This window comes from Castanea sativa, chromosome 11 (genome assembly GCF_040712315.1).
Source record: "Castanea sativa cultivar Marrone di Chiusa Pesio chromosome 11, ASM4071231v1".
NCBI classification, from domain to species: domain Eukaryota; kingdom Viridiplantae; phylum Streptophyta; class Magnoliopsida; order Fagales; family Fagaceae; genus Castanea; species Castanea sativa.
The window spans coordinates 13,511,966-13,531,777 of record NC_134023.1 but is presented as its reverse complement, the minus strand read 5'-3'; the positions used below and the strand labels follow the sequence as shown (position 1 = coordinate 13,531,777).

The following is a 19,812-nucleotide window of genomic DNA, read 5'->3' as shown; positions in this document are numbered from 1 at the left end:
ACCCAAACCAATGATAAATAAAGTCAAAAAAATTTGTAAGATCATGATAAAAATAAAAACCTAGAAATGATGAATAACATTTTGATAACAAAAACTATACAAATAAATACTCAAAAAATTAACACTAACAAAACAAAGTTCTATAATTCACAATATTGATAAATTAACTAAGTTATGTTAACTATCTACAAAATAAATGGTAAAACTCTTTAACCCACACCCATAGACAACATACCCAACTACAATGACAATCAAATTATGCAAACCCTTACCTGAGATATGAATTTGCTGAGAGGGAAGAGCAGTGAGAGTGGACAATGTGGTTTTGTGAGAGTGAGTGGTGTGAGAGAGTTATGGGTGAGTGAGAGTTAGTGAGGGTGAGTGAGTGAGAGTTAGTGAGGTTGAGAGGAGCTCTGTTTTTAGGCTTTCTCTGTGAGTACACAATGTGAGTCTCTGTGAGTGTTAATGCCACGGGCTGTGTTTTAAATAAACTGTCCAGAGGAAATCGAGTCTATAAGACTCGAGTTACTGGAAAAACTCGAGTCTCTAAGACTCGAGTTTCATGCGTATGAAAACATAATTTAAAAATAAGATACAGTAAAACTCGAGTTTTATAGACTCGAGTTTCATTTGGAGTAAAACGAGTTTTAGAGACTCGAGATTTAGGTGGCATTTTGTCCACCTGAGCAAGTGCAAAGCGAGCATAAAGCGAGTTTCTGAGACTCGATTTTTTATGTGAATCTCGAGTTTCAAAAACTTGAGTTGTTATTTTCCTTTATAGTTTCAAACAGTGCCTAACTTACTATATTCATGCCATCCACACCGCTAATCTGCACATTCCCCCTCTATATTCTCTCAAACCCTTATCTCCTCTCTTTCTCTCTCTCTCTCTCTTTCAGCCGCTTTCTAGCCTTTCTCTCTCAAACTTTCTCTCTTCTCTTTTCTGTCTCAGACACTCTTTCTTCTCAGGCTCCGATCAGGTGCTCCTGACATAAGCATTTGTGTTCCTCAGCCATGGAAGGAAGAGTTGGCATTTGTGTTTCTGTTTGGGTTTGGGTTTGAGTGCGAGTGCCAAACGTCAAAGGAATGTTTGGCTGAGACCCACGACCTCTGCAACCACCACTGGCGATAGATCTTTCTCCTCCTCCTTTGTTGGTTCGGGTCTTGGTTAGTTTAGGGATTGGGTTTTCTTTGGGTGACAAAGGATTTGGTGATTTTTTTATTTTTGATTTGGGTTTGATAGGTGGGATTTGGGTATAATTATTTGTGTATCTGTGGGTATTTTTTTTAATTTGGGTTTTGTCTCAAAATTGTTCTGATATTAGCATGAACATATATATAAACATTCGGTAAAGAAGGGAGATTCTAAGTGAGGAGAGGCAAAAGAAAGGCTGAAAATGAATAACAGCCTAAACGCCGTTTGGGAACCAAATTGTGTCCAAGGATCAATTTGGTCATTTTTGAAAAGTTCTGGACCTTGTTAGTATTAGCCCAAACTTGAGGGATAGTTTATTGGAATTTACCTAAATAAACCGATAAATTTAAAAAGAAAAATCATTAAAATGGGCTAGGGAAATCCAAGTCCAAACAAGTCGAGCAGTCCATAACTTAAGCCCATTCTCTCTGCATATTATTTCCGGGTCGGGTTTGCAGTGGATTTGAAGTCACCGTCTCTTTCTGGGTTTCACATTTCCTGTAAAACGAGAGAGCTAGAGAGTGAAACTGTGTCTGTGTAGAATTTGATTTTTCAAGTGGATTTGATTTTCTCAAATGTCAGGTAAACACAAAAAAGATCATTTCTAATTTTACTTTTTTTTTGTTTTTGTTTTTGTTTTTTTTGGTTGAATTGATTCACACAATTACAAAACTACCGATACAACAGCTCATTTTTAATTCAGAATTTGATGTAATAATGAACGATTATGAAGGGCAAAACGGGAAGAGAGGGAGGGCGTGCGTGGTGGTATTGGGAGACCTCGGTCGAAGCCCTCGGATGCAGTATCATGCTCTTTCACTTGCCCGACAGGTTCATCTTTTTTTTTTTTTTTTTTTGTGTGTGTTTCTTAGTCCACATTAATTTAAGTGTATATGCGTTAATTTAAGTGTATATGCGTGTGAGTCTTGATCACGGAGACTTGAACCCGAGCCTTGCCCCTCACTCCACGAGAACTTGTACTTGTGAACTGAACATCAAGCGGAGGGTGTGCAGTAGTATTTGGATTTATTTATTGACAGTGAATTGAAGGTGGTAAATGTAATTAATTGAAGTCTTATTATAGATGAGCAATTAATTTGACTTGTGTACTAATATGCTGCTTGTATGGATCTTAATACAAGTGCTGTTTGTTCGTTGGGTAAATCTGGATGATTTCAACTATGTTGTTGTGTTTTATTTTTGGCAACAAAAAAAGAAAAAAAGAAAAAAGGGGGTTCAGGCACCTAGAATGACTATCTACCAATTTTGTGATGCAAGAGAAAATGGGTCAGGCACACTGACCTATTAAACACATGTAAACTCATGGGGTTTATGTGTGAAGAAGGCTTAATTGATCTAGGATCTTCGGGAAGCCCTTAAACTTCATCTAGCAAAAAGACTAGGCCATGCAACCAAAAAAATAAAAAACTTAAAGATATGGGTTTTGGAATTTGAATTTGAATTTTTATTTTTATTTTGGATAATTCAATAGCTGGGGGAATGAGGATTTGAACAATGGAAACTAGAAGGTGCTAGATGAGCGACAGCCTTGATGCTCTTGGCTTGAAACTTGAAAGGTAGCTTTTAGTCCTAAAAGAATTGTGAAATGTACTAAGCTAGTTCATTCATAGCCTTGACATTCTAATTCTTGTTTATGTGGCAAAATTTGAGAAACTCACGTAGCGCTCCTCTAATGGAAAGGTTAGAGAAGGACTAACTTGGTATGTTTGCATTTTTTTTTGAAGACTATAAACGAACTTTTCAAATTTCAGGGAAAAAAATAGAACCCAAATCAAATCTTAGGGACCATCATATATTTCACATTTTTTTTGGGGTACTAGTTTAGTATTGTTAATCAAAGTTAGAGTTCGGCACTTGTATTATAACTTCAAATTTTGGTAAAGTAATTTTTTTTTGATGGAATGACATAAAGTATAACATGAGAGATATTATAAGGTTTGTAGTTTGTGGGAGGTGAGATAAGAAAGGAAATGGCATTGTAACAGTACTAGGGTTGATGATTGATTATTATTTGCTGCCTCTGCACTCATCTTATTTTTGAGATTATGGGTTCCTTGAACATAATCTTTAGACATTGGCACAATAACATTAGCATGCAGTGATCGCCATCTTGTTTTTTTGATTGCTTTCCATTTTCTAACTGCATCTATTAATCCCATTTAACATTGTTTGTTGTCACACAAAGTGATGACTGGTGAAATGAGTATTGTCCAGGGTTATTGAAACTGTTAAAGGAGTGCTGAAACTGAGCCTTATTTTGGTTAGCTTGGAAATATATGTGGAGTAGTGTATATCTACTAGATCAAATTTTCCTCTTACAGCTCCATATTTCTTCAAGTTATGAAATTTCTATCATTTTCATTCCGATCTCTCATGTTTCTTGGTTTCTCAACTCATCTGCAAACTTTTCTTTTGATTTTGCAGGCATCTCTAGAAGTGGACATCATTGCATATGGAGGTAAACCTTTCTATTATTTGGAAAAAAAAATAAAATGTAAAGAACCTTTTTTTTTTTTTTTTTAATCCAATTGTTGCAGGCATCTCTCATTTAAAAAAAAAAAAAAATTTTTTTTTGGGGCTAAACTGATCTTTTGGTGAGTTTTACTCTTTAGTTATCTATGAACTCTCCTATCTGTTTCCTCTCAAGGGTTTTGGGGTCTTTCAGTCAAGCTATTACTAAGTGTGCTGCTTTAACCACAAATTTGAATGTTTGAATAGGTTCTGAGCCCCACATTGCAGTTCTAAGTCACCCATCCATACATATTCACACAATGGTATTGTGGTGGAGATATTTCAATATGTTATTAGACTGGGGATTTTGTGTCTATCATTTTCTTTTGATTATTTATTGTATATTGTTTTGATTTGCAGACACAATGGCCAAAAATCTTTCAAGGATTACCCAGGATATTTCGCCCCATAATACTTCTGCTCAAGCCAATAATTCAGTTTTTCATGCTTCTCTGGTTTCTTTGTCTAAAGATACCTTCTCCTGATGTTTTTATTGTGCAGGTGAACCCTCATATTTCATTTTGGGAGTATACGGTGTTTCTTATTTAACAACTGTATGGCATATGTAGTATTAATAGTCTTTGATTGTTCTAGGCAAAAAAAGTTTGATCGTTGATTTTATTATATTTACTTCGCCCTTGAAATCCTCATCTTTTGTGTTGGTTCTTGCTTAATACATGAAAGAATCCTATATTGATAAAAGCATTTTTTAGCAAAAGTTTGACTTTTCTTATGACAAAGGAGGTCAAGTGATAGTTAAATACAAATGTCTCATTTGTAAGTCTTTCCTGTTGTTGCAGTTGCAATTGCATATTATTTTATGGGTTAATTGTAGCGATCTGGTTTCTCAAAAAAAAAAAAAATTTGTAGCAATCTGCCTTGAACTATAAGAAAATTTACAAATGTTCGTCATAAATTTAAAAATGCTGCAATCAACACCGTAATTCGAGAATAATTTGCAATGTCCATGCCACCATCCAAATTAATCTCAAATTAGGATAATGATTGTGTAACTTTTGTAGTTTAGGGTGCACATTGCAAATGCTCTCAAAGGTTATGGTAGATAACTATCCGCTAGTTTGTTAAGTGAGATATGGATTTGGATCATAGTGTGGGAATTAGTAATATTTTATTAATTAATCTTGAATTAGGGTGTTAATTGCAGAATACTGTAATTAGGGTGCATATTGCAATATCTCCCATAGATTAGGATAACTGCATACAGCTTTTCCGGGGGAAAAAGAAAGACATGTAGAGGTATGGTGGCTTATGGTCCAGGTACATACATCCTCATTTCTAAATGAAGAAAAATGCTACTCTTCCACGCCAAAAAAAAAAAAAAAAATCAATTTTTACTAAATCTATTGTCATAATGGCTGGATGAGTGATTGTGATAACTAAATGGCCAATGAGCTATAGCTTGACTGGCACTTCCTTCTTCCATAATAATTGGTTGGAGGGTGAGGTTGGGTTCAAGATCCACTTGGGTATGCGTGTAATTTATCACTAAAAAAAAGGATTGTGATAACTAAATGATATATTTCCAATAGTTTTTTTTTTTTTTCAATTTTTTATCAACCATAGCATATAATGAGATGTTATTATACCTGATTGTATCAATTGCTATGATACATCTTCTTTCTAGTGATTACTAAAAGTGCTACATGCAAGTACATGGTTGAAGTGAAGGCATCTCTGTGCAAACTCTGAATTTTTTTCCCTGGATGGTTTTACCCATCTTGGGAGGTCTATAGTTGGCTCTTTACACTTTCAGGTGACTCTGAAGGTTGTGGGTTTATGTTTGAAGAATAACAGCCATTTTGGCACATGTCCTGTAAAAAAAGCGGCCTATTTTGGCACATGTACTGAAAATTTCGGTGGAATATCACTACAGGCACATTTTGTTATTGCTTGAATCATGGAGTATCTGGACCATATTCATTATTGTATATCATGAAGATGAATGAATGAATTGGAAATAATCACATTTTGGATCCTTTGTTCTTGTTAATCATATAGTTCATTAAAATCCTTGTCTTTAATTTTTCAACATTTTTTGTCACTTGATTATATATGTTGTATTTTGTCTCAATCGGTGTGTCATTGTGTGTCCCCCGGATTCTTGATTTTTTATTTTATTTTTTTAATTTGTCTTAGAATTCTAATAATTTGAGTTCTAATTCTTACTTGCTTCTGTAGAATCCTCCTTCCGTTCCAACCTTAGTGGCTGTAAGATGGGCAAGTTCGCTTAGGAATTCTGCGTTTATAATTGATTGGCATAATTTTGGATATACACTACTCGGTTTATCCCTTGGGAGAAATAGTCGCTTTGTCTCTGTATATCGCTGGTACCAACTTGCATCCATGCTTTTGTGTATGATATCCTTTTTTAGATGTACATTGTTTTAATAATTTTTGGATGTGTTCTTAGGATTGAGAATCGTTATGGGAAGATGGCAGATGGTTCCCTATGTGTAACAAAGGCAATGCAACATGAACTGGCTCAAAACTGGGGGATAAAGTAAGATGGTCAGCTAAAAAGTTTGCAATTTTTTTTTATTGCTTTATAAATATTTTTGGTAAAAAATCCTAATGGTTATTTTCATATCTTCTTCTGGTTTGACATTGATAGGGCAACAGTGTTATATGATCAGCCACCTGAGTTTTTCCATCCCACTTCACTAGAGGAAAAGCACAAGGTGAAGCAAGTATTTCTATTCATACTTTCAACGATGAGCTCATTCATTAACTCTTTATTGTAAGGTCTTTGTTTGCTTGGATGCATGCCCTAGGTGGCACCCCTCCATGTCTTTTATTGATTGGATTGACGCTCTTTCTTTTTGAGTTGTATTATCTGTAAAGGGATTTTATACATTACTTTTTGTGTCTTTCCCTTTTCCTTTTCTAATAAAAGTTTTAATTATCAAAAAAGAAACATCTAGTATACTCTATTGGCTTCCTTTGTATGATTCTTTTCTTTTTTGGTTAATAAAATTGTTATTACCTATAAAGATAGTATTTCTTTGTCAGCTTCTAATCAAGATTGTTTGATTGAAGAATTATGTCTGACATGTGGATCACTTGTAGTTGTTTTGTAGACTAGATAAAGATCTCCGTCAACCTCTTGGATCTGGGGATTGTGTTAGTGGTGGTAAGTGTAACTTTTGACTATCTGTTATTCCCAATTTAATTGAGGTTTAGTGGAAATGACTCTTTTGGTCAAGTTACATACTTCTTGCAGGAAGTTTAGGAATGGGGAACTATGAGCTAAATGAGACTCTGTTTACTACCCAGGTTGGCACTGACATTTTCTTGAAGCCAAATAGGGCAGCACTTGTTGTAAGCAGCACCAGCTGGTGAGCTCCTCTTCCTTTGATGAATTTATTGATCTTGTAAACTCTGAATATTTATTGCCATAATCTTTGAATTTGGTTTGGCATGTCCAATTGTTATGTTAAATTGGTGCTTCTTCAGCTTAATTCCCTTTATCAGCTGCCATGATTATGTGATTTTTTAAAATTATTTCTCAAGTTTTTTTTTTATAACTAATGAATTATTATTAAAATAGAGGAGAAAACATGATTTGTTGAGGGTTCCCCTAAAGAATAATATGGTTTTAGAGTTAAATACAAAAGACGGAATTGATATTTGGAAGGCCATTCCCTTGTGTTTAATGTGGTGTATTTGGAGAGAAAAGAAGAGGGGGATATTTGAGGGATGGGAGATATTGGTTGGAGGATTGAAGAATGTAGTCTTAAGGACTCTTCACATGTGGACCAAGGCTATGAATCCTTCTTCTCCCTTGAATCTTTGATTTTTTCAGATATGCTATATAGAACTTAATTTGTTTAGGTACTATTGGGTTTACTCTTGTGTACATCCTTTCTAATAAGGTACTACACCCTTGTTCTTTTTTCTCCAGTAAAACTATTTATTTTTAATCAAAAAAGAATTTCATACGAAAAAGAAACAAAATTAATGAAACATATAACTGGATGAATATCATTTGGGCCAAGAGTAAGGGACCACTCAATCAACATTTTCACACATGATGATTTAAGTACTGCAATTGACTGCTTCACACCATTAAATGTATAATTGTTGTTCTCTCTCCATATTGCCTGCGTTGAGCATAAAGTGACTATATTTAAAACAAAAGAACTCTGACATTCACCTCTTTATTTTTCTGTTTCCTTTGTTTATGGCCCGTGTACATGGGTAGCTCTTTTTGATCATTTATGAATTTACTTATAATAATAAAGAACTTTATGTTAAGATGTATGCTTAAAGTTAGACATTTACGAAACTAATTTTCTCATTATTATTGCACAACTACCAAGTAAAACAATCTCTTAACAAGTAAATTCAGCGAAATCTGTGTGCTTAAAGTCACATTTATGTTAAGATGTATTATATAAAAAGCAAGTGATAGTCCATAATAAAGGACTCTGACATTTACCAAACTAATTTTCCAATTATTATTGCACAATTACCAAGTAAAACAATCTCTTAACAAGAAAATTCCGCGAAATCTGTATGCTTAAAGTTACATTTATGTTAAGATGTATTATATAAAAAGCGAGTGATAGAGTACATGATCAAAAGAGTGTTAACAAGGCTCCTAGAAAGTTTGCTATTTTCGCTGGTCAGCTGCTCCGGAGAAGATTCATACTGTGGTCAATCTTATTAAAAGATATATCACCCTAATGAATTTAGTTTAAACACAGTGGAGAGTACATGAATTCATACTGTGGCTAATCTTATTAAAAGACATATCACCCTCCAAAAAAAATGTTCTAGTGTCAAATGAATAGTAGTAAGAATTAGCGCCCATGTCATGTTTCCTGCGTTACTATCAATATGATGTCTTCCACCAAAAAAAGGGGGACAACAAAAAAGAACAAGTCCTCCCATATTATTCGTTTTTAATTTCTTTTTGATAATTCGATAGTTACAATTGGGCTAAGGGATTTGAACCTTGGACGTCTCCGTTGGAAACACCAGGAGGTACCAGCTGCAACTCTCTAGGCATTCTTCTAATTTCCATAAAGTAATAAATAGGAGAAATGAAAATAGAGAACAGTGGCCCATATAATGAAAAATTGTATCCAACAAATGCAAGATACTGCAGCAGACTCTTTCCTCCTACTACTGGTGTCCTCTATATTTAATAACATGGTTTAGGTCTGTGGTCTTGACAATTATTGGTTGCGATAAGAAGGAATGCTATAGATGATAACAGAATGAGTGTAAAATACTTGGACTGAATGTAATTTGCTATTGTTATCATTACATGATGTCTTGTTTGTTGGCATGGTAAGCCACCGTAGGCTAAATATGAACAACCTTGCAAGTTCACTTGTATTCTGATTTTATGGGTGTTGCATAACATTTATGATTTCTTATAGGTTTTTCAAAATACCCGCATCTGAATGTTTTATCTTTCAGATAAATCTATGATGAAAAATATTCTTTTCTTGGTGAATGAAACCTCTTTTTTATTCCCCAGGACCCCAGATGAGGATTTTAGCATTCTCTTAGAGGCAGCAGTAATGTATGATAGGCGTGTTGCTGCAGTATTAAATGAAGATGATTCAACCAATGAAGAGTTTCTATGGAAGGCAATCTCTGATGGAAAGCAATATGTGTACCCGAGGTTGTTGTTCATCATTACAGGTAATAATGTATCTATATGTATGTATATATGTGCAAGTGTGCTCTCTCACACACACACACACACATAAGTGAAACATCAATTTTGATTCAGACACCTTTTGACTTGAGATCTATTTTTCATGAAGGTAAAGGACCTGAAAAAGAAAAATATGAAGAGAAAATAAGGAGGTTACACCTCAAACGTGTGGCATTTCGTACCATGTGGCTGTCAGCTGAGGATTACCCATTGCTCTTGGGTAGGTTCTTTATTCTTTGTTTCTTCTTCACTTCTTTCTTCCAAGAAGCTATCAAATGCCAATATATTTGCTATATTCACAGGATCAGCAGACTTGGGCGTATGTCTGCACACTTCCTCTTCAGGGTTAGACCTTCCAATGAAGGTAAGTTATTGTCTGTTTCCTGTTATAGGATAAAGCCATGTAGAGGGTATAAGGATATTTTTGTGGGCACATAAGCAATCTTTGACTTAACAAATAATGTTGTTAGCGTTACTCATGTTATTATTATTTTTGTATTATTATTATTTTTATATGAATTTATTGTTATATTTTAGCACAAGGGTATTCTTTTAATCTTTTCATATCATTCTAATATAAATATCTGCTAAGGTGAAGGACTGATTGATTGAGTCATAAACCTTTTCTCAAATCTCTTTCCATTCTCCGCTTCTAAAATATAACAATGTTGGCTATCAGGTTGTGGATATGTTCGGTTGTGGACTGCCTGCTTGTGCCGTTTCCTACTCTTGGTAAGATTTTGTTGTATGTTTCTTGGTATGTTGACTTCAATGTGTGCTTGAGCAATGCTATATGTTATTTTAATGATATTATCCCATTATTAATGGTATTATTTGTTTCACATTTTCTGAAGCATTGAAGAACTTGTAAAAGTTAAAAAAAATGGTCTCCTCTTTTCTACTTCTTCAGAGCTAGCTGATGAACTCATGGTAAGTTGAAAAAAAGGCCCCTTCTTTTCTCCTTGTTCAGAGTTAGTTATTGAACTCTTCATAAGTTTATTAGTTGACTAAGGTCATATATGGTTAATCGGTTATACTAAACCCAGGTCACACTTTTTTTTTTTGGTTGGTTTTTTATCTAATGGAGGAAGAGAAGATAATGGATGATAAAACTAGATAAAGTTATATATATATTTTTTTCCTTTAGTTGTTGAGAAGACTAAGGGGAAGAAATCAAATGTTTCATTTTACTATTTCTGTTTACTGTTTTATGTCATAATTGGTACCGTGTTGCATTATTTAGTCACATGACTTGCAAGTCTCCTAGTTTAGTAACTTTTTGTTCTAGACAATGGCCCACTAATGGAGGTGAAAAATTGTTGGAATAGGTTGGAGAGTGCAATTCAACCCAATACATGAGCAGGAAACTGTAGTTTTTATTATGTATAAGTATGCATTAACCAACCACCCACACAGAAACCAAATTATATTACATTTAAAACAATATAAAATAAAAACCGAACAAACAATCTAGTTCAGGTTTTCCAAATATGAGGTCGGTTTTTTAGAACATGTTCTTCCACTTATCTGGGTCAGAACAGAAAATATCATAACTCTTGTTCATTGGCTAACTGACCTAACTTTGATTTTTTTTTGCTTCCTCTTTTCTTTATATCTTTGGCTTCAAAGAAAAAAAAAAAGAAGACTACATGACTGTTAACTTTCGTGCTTTCAACCTCAACTAATGCATTGGACAGTGTAACCACTATATTCTCTGACAATATTATTTTTTTATGGCCCCCACCCTCTTCTTTATGGATAATTTTTCCAAGACAAATGAAAAAAATGGTCTGGTTAATGTATGCCCTTAGGGCGTATATTAATCATCCATTTTAGGAAACTTTTTATGGGAAATTGAAAATGCTTTCAAAAAAGTTAATCACTTTTCCATAAAAATTTTCTTAAAATGGTTTACTAACATATGCCCTAAGGGCATACGTTAGTAGAACCCATGAAAAAATATCATTATTTGGCGTCCCTTGGCAACAAATAATTGCAATTTTCTCCTGCTTCCTTCCTAAAAATATATGGCTAGCCAAGAGCCTTGTAGCTCATCTGATTGGCACCTCCAATTGTTTCCAATAGAGACATTCAGAGTTTAAATCTCCCCCCCTTCCCTCAAAGGTTGTAACTATTAAATTATCAAAATATATATGGCTAATTTTGTCCATGAGCAGATTTGTTGCATTTCCATGAATTTTACTTGTTTCAATATCTTGGGGCATTATCTAACATCATCTAGTGTTCTGCTATTGAAGTAAATAATTACCGGAAACAAACTAATGCAGTAATTCAACTCAAAATGAGCTTAGTTTCATTATGTTGACCTGTCAACATAATTGCCTCAAGTGTTTTGCGTATTGTTTGGGGCAAAGCTTTATGTTCTCTGTATATCTTCAGATGCTATTCAAGGGTTTTCCAGATGGTTGTGATGCTTTAAAGTCACTGAGAAATGGTACCTTGGAAATGGGTTCATCTGCAAGATGGGCTACTGAGTGGGAAAAGCATGCCAAGCCATTAGTATCCAAGGCAAGTTGATTCTTTCATATGGGTATCTATAATTCTGAGTGTAGGTGGGTGGGTGAGTGGGTAGGTGTTGAACACTCCTACCCAGAATGTATGATAATGTGATTTATATATGCCCATCATATTTGTCAAATATCAAGATAATTGAAGATTAAGAACTACCTCGTATAAAACAATGTTTTATTTTTAAAATATTTATGAAAAATCTAATAAATTAAATGAGCTTTAAATCGGATATATGGACATGTTTGTGTCAATGGTGGACTCGGAAAAATATTAATTTTAACTAAAAGCTATTAAATGGTGTAGCAGTTCAAAGAGTTACATTAAGTGTAACGTGAAGCCAACTAATACATACATAGATACTTGTGGATTTTTTGTCTGATACATACACAGATACATTGTGGATTTTTTGTTCCTCATGTTTGTAACTTTGAATTGCTATAGCTGGCGTTCAATTTAAGTGCATATACAATTTGCACTAGACTGATATTCCTATCTATCAAATTTTGACTTTGACTAGTTCGTTCTTCCTCATTACAATTGTGTCTGTTGTCTTTTATCTTTTATATGCCTCTGAACCTGATAAGAGGTTTTTGACTTGCAGGTTCTCTCTCGGAACTTGAATTGATTTCTAGTATCCAGATGAAATGGATAAGGTTGTAAAGTTAGCAATGTTAGCTAGGTTTATCATCTCATCTGTTGGATTATAGTATAAGGTGGATTACACATCATATTGATATATCTCAGGGAAACAAGTATGTGAGTTGGAATTTTTGTCTCTCATTTTTTTATTTTTTCTTTACAAGTTAATGTATACACCATTTGCAATGAAAATTGAAAAGTAAATTTGATTAATTACTTAATGGAGTGCAGTTATCCCGGTGCCACTATACTGCTATAATGGAGTGCTGTTATCCACAAAAATAAAATAAAATAAAATAAACTGACGTTTGATTTGGCATGGAAATCTTCTGCCCCAGTCAAACAAGGAATAATAGTTGTTGATTTTTGCTATGTACAAAATTTAGAACTCAATGAGATCTTATGCTACTTGTTATACAGTTAAGTGGTAAGTTTAGACCACTCAATTGTGTCATATTCTTTTATGTTGTTAATGACAGTATAAGGGACGAGACTCTTTGTTTTATGGTTCTCTTGAAGCATTTAGTTGTGGCCAGCCAAAAAAGAGAAACTTGTGGTATCTTGTGTTTCCCTGCCGATTGTATTTGCCGTATTGTTTGGTTGACAATCATTAAGTTTTGGCTGATCTGGCTTTGAGTGGTTCGAGAAATTGACAGTTTTGTTGGATATATGTCAATAATCACTGCAATAATGGGAGTTCGGTTATTGGATTAACACTGAGGAACAGAACAACTACTGCACGATACGACACCAACATAATTTAGGCCTGATTCGCAACACCTGTTGAGATTGAAAGTTTAAAAAAGAAATTTTCAATCTAAATAATAAAAAAGTTAAAAAAAACAACTACTGCACGATACGACACCAACATAATTTAGGCCTGATTCGCAACGCCTGTTGAGATTGAAAGTTTAAAAAAAGAAACTTTCAATCTAAATAATAGAAAAGTTAAAAAGTTAAAAGTTAAAAAAAAAGGCAAAAAAAATTAATGTGAGTGGATGTAGTGTAATTGCATCCGGTGCAATACCCGGATCCAAATTCCCCATTGCTTTTTCATTTCTCATAATTTTGGTGAGAAAATTTGGTTACAAAACTAGTTGATGAATCTATTAATTATGGGCGAGAAAGTATATGTGTGTAAAGGAACTCATTCCATGTATCAGGCAACCCGGGTAGGCACCAGTGGATACAATCCGCATATTTAGCCGGGTCAGACATTTGCTCCGGTGTGAGTAACTGGCCTCCGCGATTGGTATAAATCGAGGTGTGTGCATCTTTCCGGTACTCAGAGAGGATGGTTATGTTGAGGAGGTAAACTGGAACTTTCATGGATTGGGTCACATTTGATGCAACCAAGAAGAGCCGGTGGTCCGTGCCCACATACAATGGGGTTGACATGTTCAAGTATGGAGTTGTCTCATTAGCACATTTGATCCCATCTGGGTTGTTCCAGTCTAGGCTCCTGTGTGTGCATTTGCATTCACATTAAAAGATAAATGAAAGTTATCAAAGTGATCCTCTCAACGAAACAACGATATGTTATATTATTTCAATAATGAATTATAAAGCAATTGTACATTACAATTGGTTCTATCATCCAGTTATTATAATTCACATACATCTAAGTTTCCTCACATATTGGATCTACAGTATCATCTTAAATGAGATGAGCCATAATGATACACACATTCCAACAATTTGTCTTTAAACTAATGGCTATATAAATTGAAAAAGGATTTTATGGGCAACGGTGACTCCAAATAGGCAAATACTAAGGTCTTGTAAATTTGTTATTTGTAATATATGTTTCTGAAACTGACAGAACATTCAAAATTAGTGAGTCACCAAATAAATAAATAAAACTTGAAGATACAATTTTTTTATGGGTTTTAGTTAACTTGATTGATAAAATTTATTTTTCCTAACATTCTTCCTTAACTCAAGCTAAGTAAATATTTCAAAGTTAATACTTAATACTATGTCTTTTTCCAACAAAGCACTTGAAAGTTAGAGTAAATAACGAAATATTTGTGAAATTAGATGATACTATATAACATATTATATTGATTTTTTTTTAATTTAGAAAATTTCAAAATTAAAAAGTTTGATTGAAAAAAATCAACCATATATTAACAAAACAAGACCATAGCTAATTTATCCTTGCAGAAAAGAGTTAATAGCATGCTCATATTGTGTGGGGGCAATGTTTTGTTGCACACAGTGTATGCATACACATTGTCCTGTTTAATAGAAATTGTAACTTGAAGTCATGTTTCAAATTGAAAATTGTGACTTCAAGTCACAATTTAACTATAAAAGATTGTATGTCCACACACTATGTGCAATAGGTTTTTCTCTATTGTGTAATGCAAGTGTACCTCTAGACTCCAATGCTAATCCAAATAGATAATTATATCATTATAGAAGTAGAATAACATTCAAAAAAAGAAGTAAATTAAGGGTATGTTTTTTTACTTGATATGAGTAGGTGACATGCTTCTGAAGAAGACAGAGGTAGACTTAGGATCCACATTTTTCTCCACCCACTTTGCCCATGTCCTCAAAACTCTCTCATATGCTATATGCCGTTGGATTTCATCATACTCAATGGTCACCTCATCAAATGATCCTCGTCTATTTTATCAACCCAAATATGAAGAATTAGGCCTATTATGTATGTATAAGAGAGAAACTAAATTACAATTGTATTTGAAGATTTAAAATCAAGGGATTTTGAGAACAAATGTTATTTGCTAGTATAAATTGCTTGATATGAAATTTTAATAATATATGATGATTTGGGTTTTAGAGATTTTACCCTAACCAAAAAAAAAAAAATTGTGATGTTATGGATTTGAAAACAACATTTTGCATCTACTTATTTCAAATCGATAAATTAATATATCTCAAGTTCATCCTTAAATTAAGGCATTTAAATTAAAAATTGATTTCCAAACATTCCTTTTAAATACTTCTATTCAAATGAGCATTGAGTAAATTAACTTTGAACTATTTTAGTACTTACAAGACTTTCATTTTGGATGATTTCATCCACCATATATATGTATTGAATATAAGGTAGTCTACACCTTCCCAATGAACTCCATGCTTTGAAATTGATTCAGGCATTATTATGCGTTCTGATATGCTGTGCATTCTAGGACTGTCTGAATTGGATTCAACAAGAAACGGTGCCCAATAAAATTCCACCGTAGCATTGTATTCCTGAAAGTACAAAGAATATGACTAATCCAGAGTAGAAATCCTTTTTCTAAATCATGAAAAAACTCTCTCTATCACATATAATCTGCATTGTTCAAATTTCTATGGTATTTGTTCCCCAAGCTCAATATAAGCTTTACATCCTTAGATAAACATGCAGTTTTCAAACTATGCACTGATGTGTTATTACCAAGATACAGACAATAAGGTCCATAGCTAAACATCTTTCAAATGTGTATCCACTTTTCAGTTTGCAGTGTTTCAATACATGGTTGAAGACTCTTAGTCTAATTTCAAAAGGTAATGTTAAATATATTACAAATTTTACTGCATAGGTTTTACTAACTGATGAATCAATGTAAACACATTTCCAAAAAAATAAAAAAGAAATATTAATTTTTTTTATTAATGTGGCACTAATCACATTCATTGTAATGGGTCCTTTACTTTGTGTGTGTGTGTGTGTGAGAGAGAGAGAAAGAGAGAGAGAGAGACCTCAACTCTGAAGACAGAGAGGGAACCAGAGTTGCTCATGCTCTTTTTGGTAGGAGGAATGATAGACTGAACCAGGCAAACCATGGATTCCCATTGGTTCCTATTCAAGGAGTCGCCTACAAACATAAGCCTCTTTCCCCTTAGTTTCTCAAGCAACAGTTTTGCTTTAAACCTTTGCAAAACCCAATAAAAAAGAAAACCAGGATTACCAATCTCAAACAAGAGACAATCAATAACATTGAAAAGTACAGGGTCCAATCCATATATATGTGCTACTTGACATAACTCACAATGCATTAAAATTTTTCTTTTTATTACTTACTTGGGCAAAGAACAGTCTCTAGGCTGCCATCTCCAATGCTGGTACAAAGAATCCTGTCTTCCATTCTTCAAACAAGTCACCTGTTCTGATAGAAACTCACACTCATTTTCTCTGTACAAAGGGTGGTTTACTTCATCCAAAACCCATTCTCCTACAAAGATATCACAATTTTCTGGTGGCAACTCAATTTCTTCATTGTCCTCTCCATCTATCTTTGCCATAGTGGATATGCTATTCTTGTTGCTTTCTATAATTGTGTCATTTGGTGCTGATCTCTGGTATTGGATTTCTTGAGGGCTAGGCCTTGATAATGGAAAATAAGACATCCACTCAACCTTATCATTGATGAAGAAGCACCCAAAGAGAAATATTGAGACGAAAACAGTAACATAGATTGAGAGGTTGGTGCCCTTTTGGCTGCCATCACCACCAAGCTTCATTTTTAGAGGGCAAATTGTAGTAACACAAGGGAAATCAGTAATTAGTCATGAGATAAAATAGTTGCAAGAAGCTATGGATACACGCTTCATGACTCCACACTCCACAGACAACCTTATTGAGATCCCAGAGAGGACAGCAACACATGCATATCTAGAAAGAGATGTACAAGATAACATGGGAGAAATGGCTAGTATTAAATATGTTTTAACTTATTTGGTATAGGAGACAGAAAGATAGAGGTGTGGATTCAAAGCAAGTGGTTCTCAAGAGTTTAAGGCCTTTTGGGACCTTGATGCATCCATTTCTCTATCACTTTCACCTTCATGGAGTTGGAGAGAGAAAGATACCTAATCAAATTTGTCTAATCTTAAGATTAGTCTACAACTTTTTTTTTTTTCCTTTGCTCCTTTGGGTGTATGTGTGTGAGGGATAGTGGGGTGTGAGGTGGGTTTGGTAATCATGGAGGGCTACTCAAGAAGTTTTTAACTTTTTGTATTTTTTTTTCTTTCTTTTTCTTTTTGTGGAGGTTGGCTTTCGATGTTAGTGGCGCATAGATTAAGAAATTAAGAATAACCCTTTTACGCTTTTAGAAAATGGCCAAAATTAATTAGATTCCAAACAATAAATATCAAGACTAAAGCAAAAAGTCTAAAAGCCAATGCATATATATTTGTTTTTATGATTCAACAATTATAATGGATAATGGAGGATGGAGAATTTGAAACCTGATTTTTTTGGAAAGATGAGAAAATATTAATTAATTGAGTTATAAGATTTTTAATAAAACAATTACACTTCAAAAGATAATATGGTTCTTGCTTATACCAACGGTGTCCCCAAATCTTGGAATTGCAATGAAAACTTCCCATAAAGACAAATTATAGGTAAGAAATCATCAAATTTAGAGTAGATGAAGTAGCAGCAAGCAGCAAGCATCAAGATTTTTTTTTAAATCAAATAAAAAAAGAATCCAATTGCATGTTGGTGAAGCAAGAGACAACCCCCCTTGGATTCCTCGCATAAAGTGCCGAAACGAAGCAATCAAGCCCGTAAATAATGCCACGCTTAATGCAATCAAGGTACTAAAAGTCTTTTTCTTTGTCTTTTTTTCTTTTTTTCTTTTTTTCGTTAAGCAAAAAGAAATCACCATGTAAACAACTGATAGAGAATGTCTAGGTATCCGTAGCATAGATTCAATTCTCTTTTCTTCTCAACAAAAAAAGAAAAAAGAGATTCAATTCTCTTATAAATACATGTTGAGTTCCACTATATCAAGTGTTTATTAGGTCAATTTGGACCATGTAAGCAAATATTAGAAATCTTAATTGGAATTTGACTAATGTTTTTGAAGGATAGTGCGAATGTGGTTGTCATTTCTTCAAATTATGACAATTGTTACAAGGCTGAATTATTAAAATTCGAGGCCTAAAGGCCACAATTTTAAGTGAAGTATTTTATATATATATATATATTAAATTATATTTATTTGAATTTATATATCATAATTTTTACTTTAAATTTATTACTCTTTTTTAGATGCAAAATTACTAATTAATTTTCCTATATAAGTTTTGCTAATCATTTTTTAGTTAATTATATATCTAGTCTTCCTAATCTTGTAATAGTTTATCAACAAATGCTTTTAAAGAGAAAAAGAGTATGTTGAGTCGTCTCATATTGATAAGGTGTGATATTGAGAAGTAGTTTATCACTTGCTCCGCGACACTAACTGACTTGATGTTGGCGTGTGAGTGTATTCTCTTATCTCATCTCCATTCTTCTTTATATATATGTGTGTGTGTTTCTCAAAAAGAGAGAGAGAGAGAGTATATGTGGTTTAATGATTGCTAGTTACAAGAATTATTCTTTTAAAGAGAGAGTGGCTATATCTGATTTAAGATGGCTAGTTATAAGAATTATTTTTTAAAAGAGAAAGAGAGATGTGACGTTTGGTGGTGCTTTTCTTCTTTAAGATTTAAGTAAGACAGAGAAAATAATTTATATACGAGTCTCTTCAAATTTTATAAAATTATGGGGCCTTATTTTTTTTAGGAGCCTTAAGAAATTGCCTTATTTGATGAAGGGTAAAGTTTACCCTAAATTAGTAATAGAGTCAACCTAATAATAAGGTCATGCGACCAATGGTGGGATTCAGAATTAATTTTAAAGGTACAAAATTTACAAGTGATGTATACATGCACACACGTTCACAGTTCATGTGAGTACTTCAAACAAATCCAAATAAAAAAAAAATTATTTATGTGAATACTAAATAATATTTTAGTACAAGAAAATTAATGGAAAATAATGTATTTTTAATTTTGTGTTTATTTTTTAACATATGAATAAGTTTTTTTTTTCTTTTTTCCTTTTCTCTTTTCAAATTTAAAATTCCACTTATGATTCACATGAAAGATTTTTAGTAGTTAGACAAACCTTTAAGTACAACTAATGTGGACTCCGATGGTTAAGATAGAATCATAAAATGATCAAATTTTAATATTTTTTTAAAACTATACTATGAACATTAATGAACTTGAAATCTCACAAAACTAAACTTAATATTTTATTATGTAATTATATGTATATTTAATATTTTATTACTTGTACACTAATTTAATGAAAAAGAATAAATTATTACATTAATAATTTTTGAAATTTTGAAACATTAATAATAGTTTTGAAAGATAAAACATACCATCACGCACCCTTGGTGCGATGCCTACTTCACAAATATAAGTA

General features: G+C 33.3%; 2 protein-coding genes across 5 annotated transcripts; one reads left to right on the top strand and one right to left on the bottom strand.

Annotated features, from left to right (window-relative positions):
• Nucleotides 1–1,585: 1,585 nt before the first annotated feature.
• LOC142615809 (UDP-glycosyltransferase TURAN) lies at nt 1,586–12,867 on the top strand. Of its 4 annotated transcripts, XR_012840860.1 has the most exons (18): nt 1,586–1,777; nt 1,899–2,026; nt 3,641–3,674; nt 3,935–3,990; nt 4,088–4,228; nt 5,927–6,075; nt 6,159–6,248; nt 6,360–6,426; nt 6,815–6,878; nt 6,969–7,083; nt 9,237–9,403; nt 9,529–9,639; nt 9,722–9,783; nt 10,099–10,151; nt 10,274–10,349; nt 11,820–11,948; nt 12,553–12,703; nt 12,822–12,867. XR_012840860.1 is itself a non-coding variant. In XM_075788652.1 (17 exons), the coding sequence occupies exons 1-17, from the start codon at nt 1,771–1,773 to the stop codon at nt 12,574–12,576; spliced, it is 1,473 nt and encodes a 490-aa protein (XP_075644767.1). In that variant the 5' UTR covers nt 1,586–1,770; the 3' UTR covers nt 12,577–12,811. The 4 variants fall into 4 exon arrangements, 3 of the variants coding, with proteins under 3 accessions (XP_075644767.1, XP_075644769.1, XP_075644768.1); XM_075788652.1 differs by lacking the exon at nt 12,822–12,867 and having other exon boundaries at nt 12,553–12,811; XM_075788654.1 differs by lacking the exon at nt 12,822–12,867 and having other exon boundaries at nt 1,640–1,777; nt 1,929–2,026; nt 12,553–12,811.
• A 714-nt stretch (nt 12,868–13,581) lies between these two features.
• On the bottom strand, nt 13,582–17,452 carry LOC142615810 (xylan O-acetyltransferase 1-like). Its single transcript, XM_075788655.1, has 5 exons — nt 16,630–17,452; nt 16,308–16,479; nt 15,616–15,815; nt 15,066–15,224; nt 13,582–14,052 (listed from the first exon to the last, which is right to left on the bottom strand). Exons 1-5 carry the CDS (start codon nt 17,067–17,069, stop codon nt 13,704–13,706), a joined length of 1,320 nt encoding a protein of 439 aa, XP_075644770.1. The 5' UTR covers nt 17,070–17,452; the 3' UTR covers nt 13,582–13,703.
• Between the last annotated feature and the right edge of the window lie 2,360 nt (nt 17,453–19,812).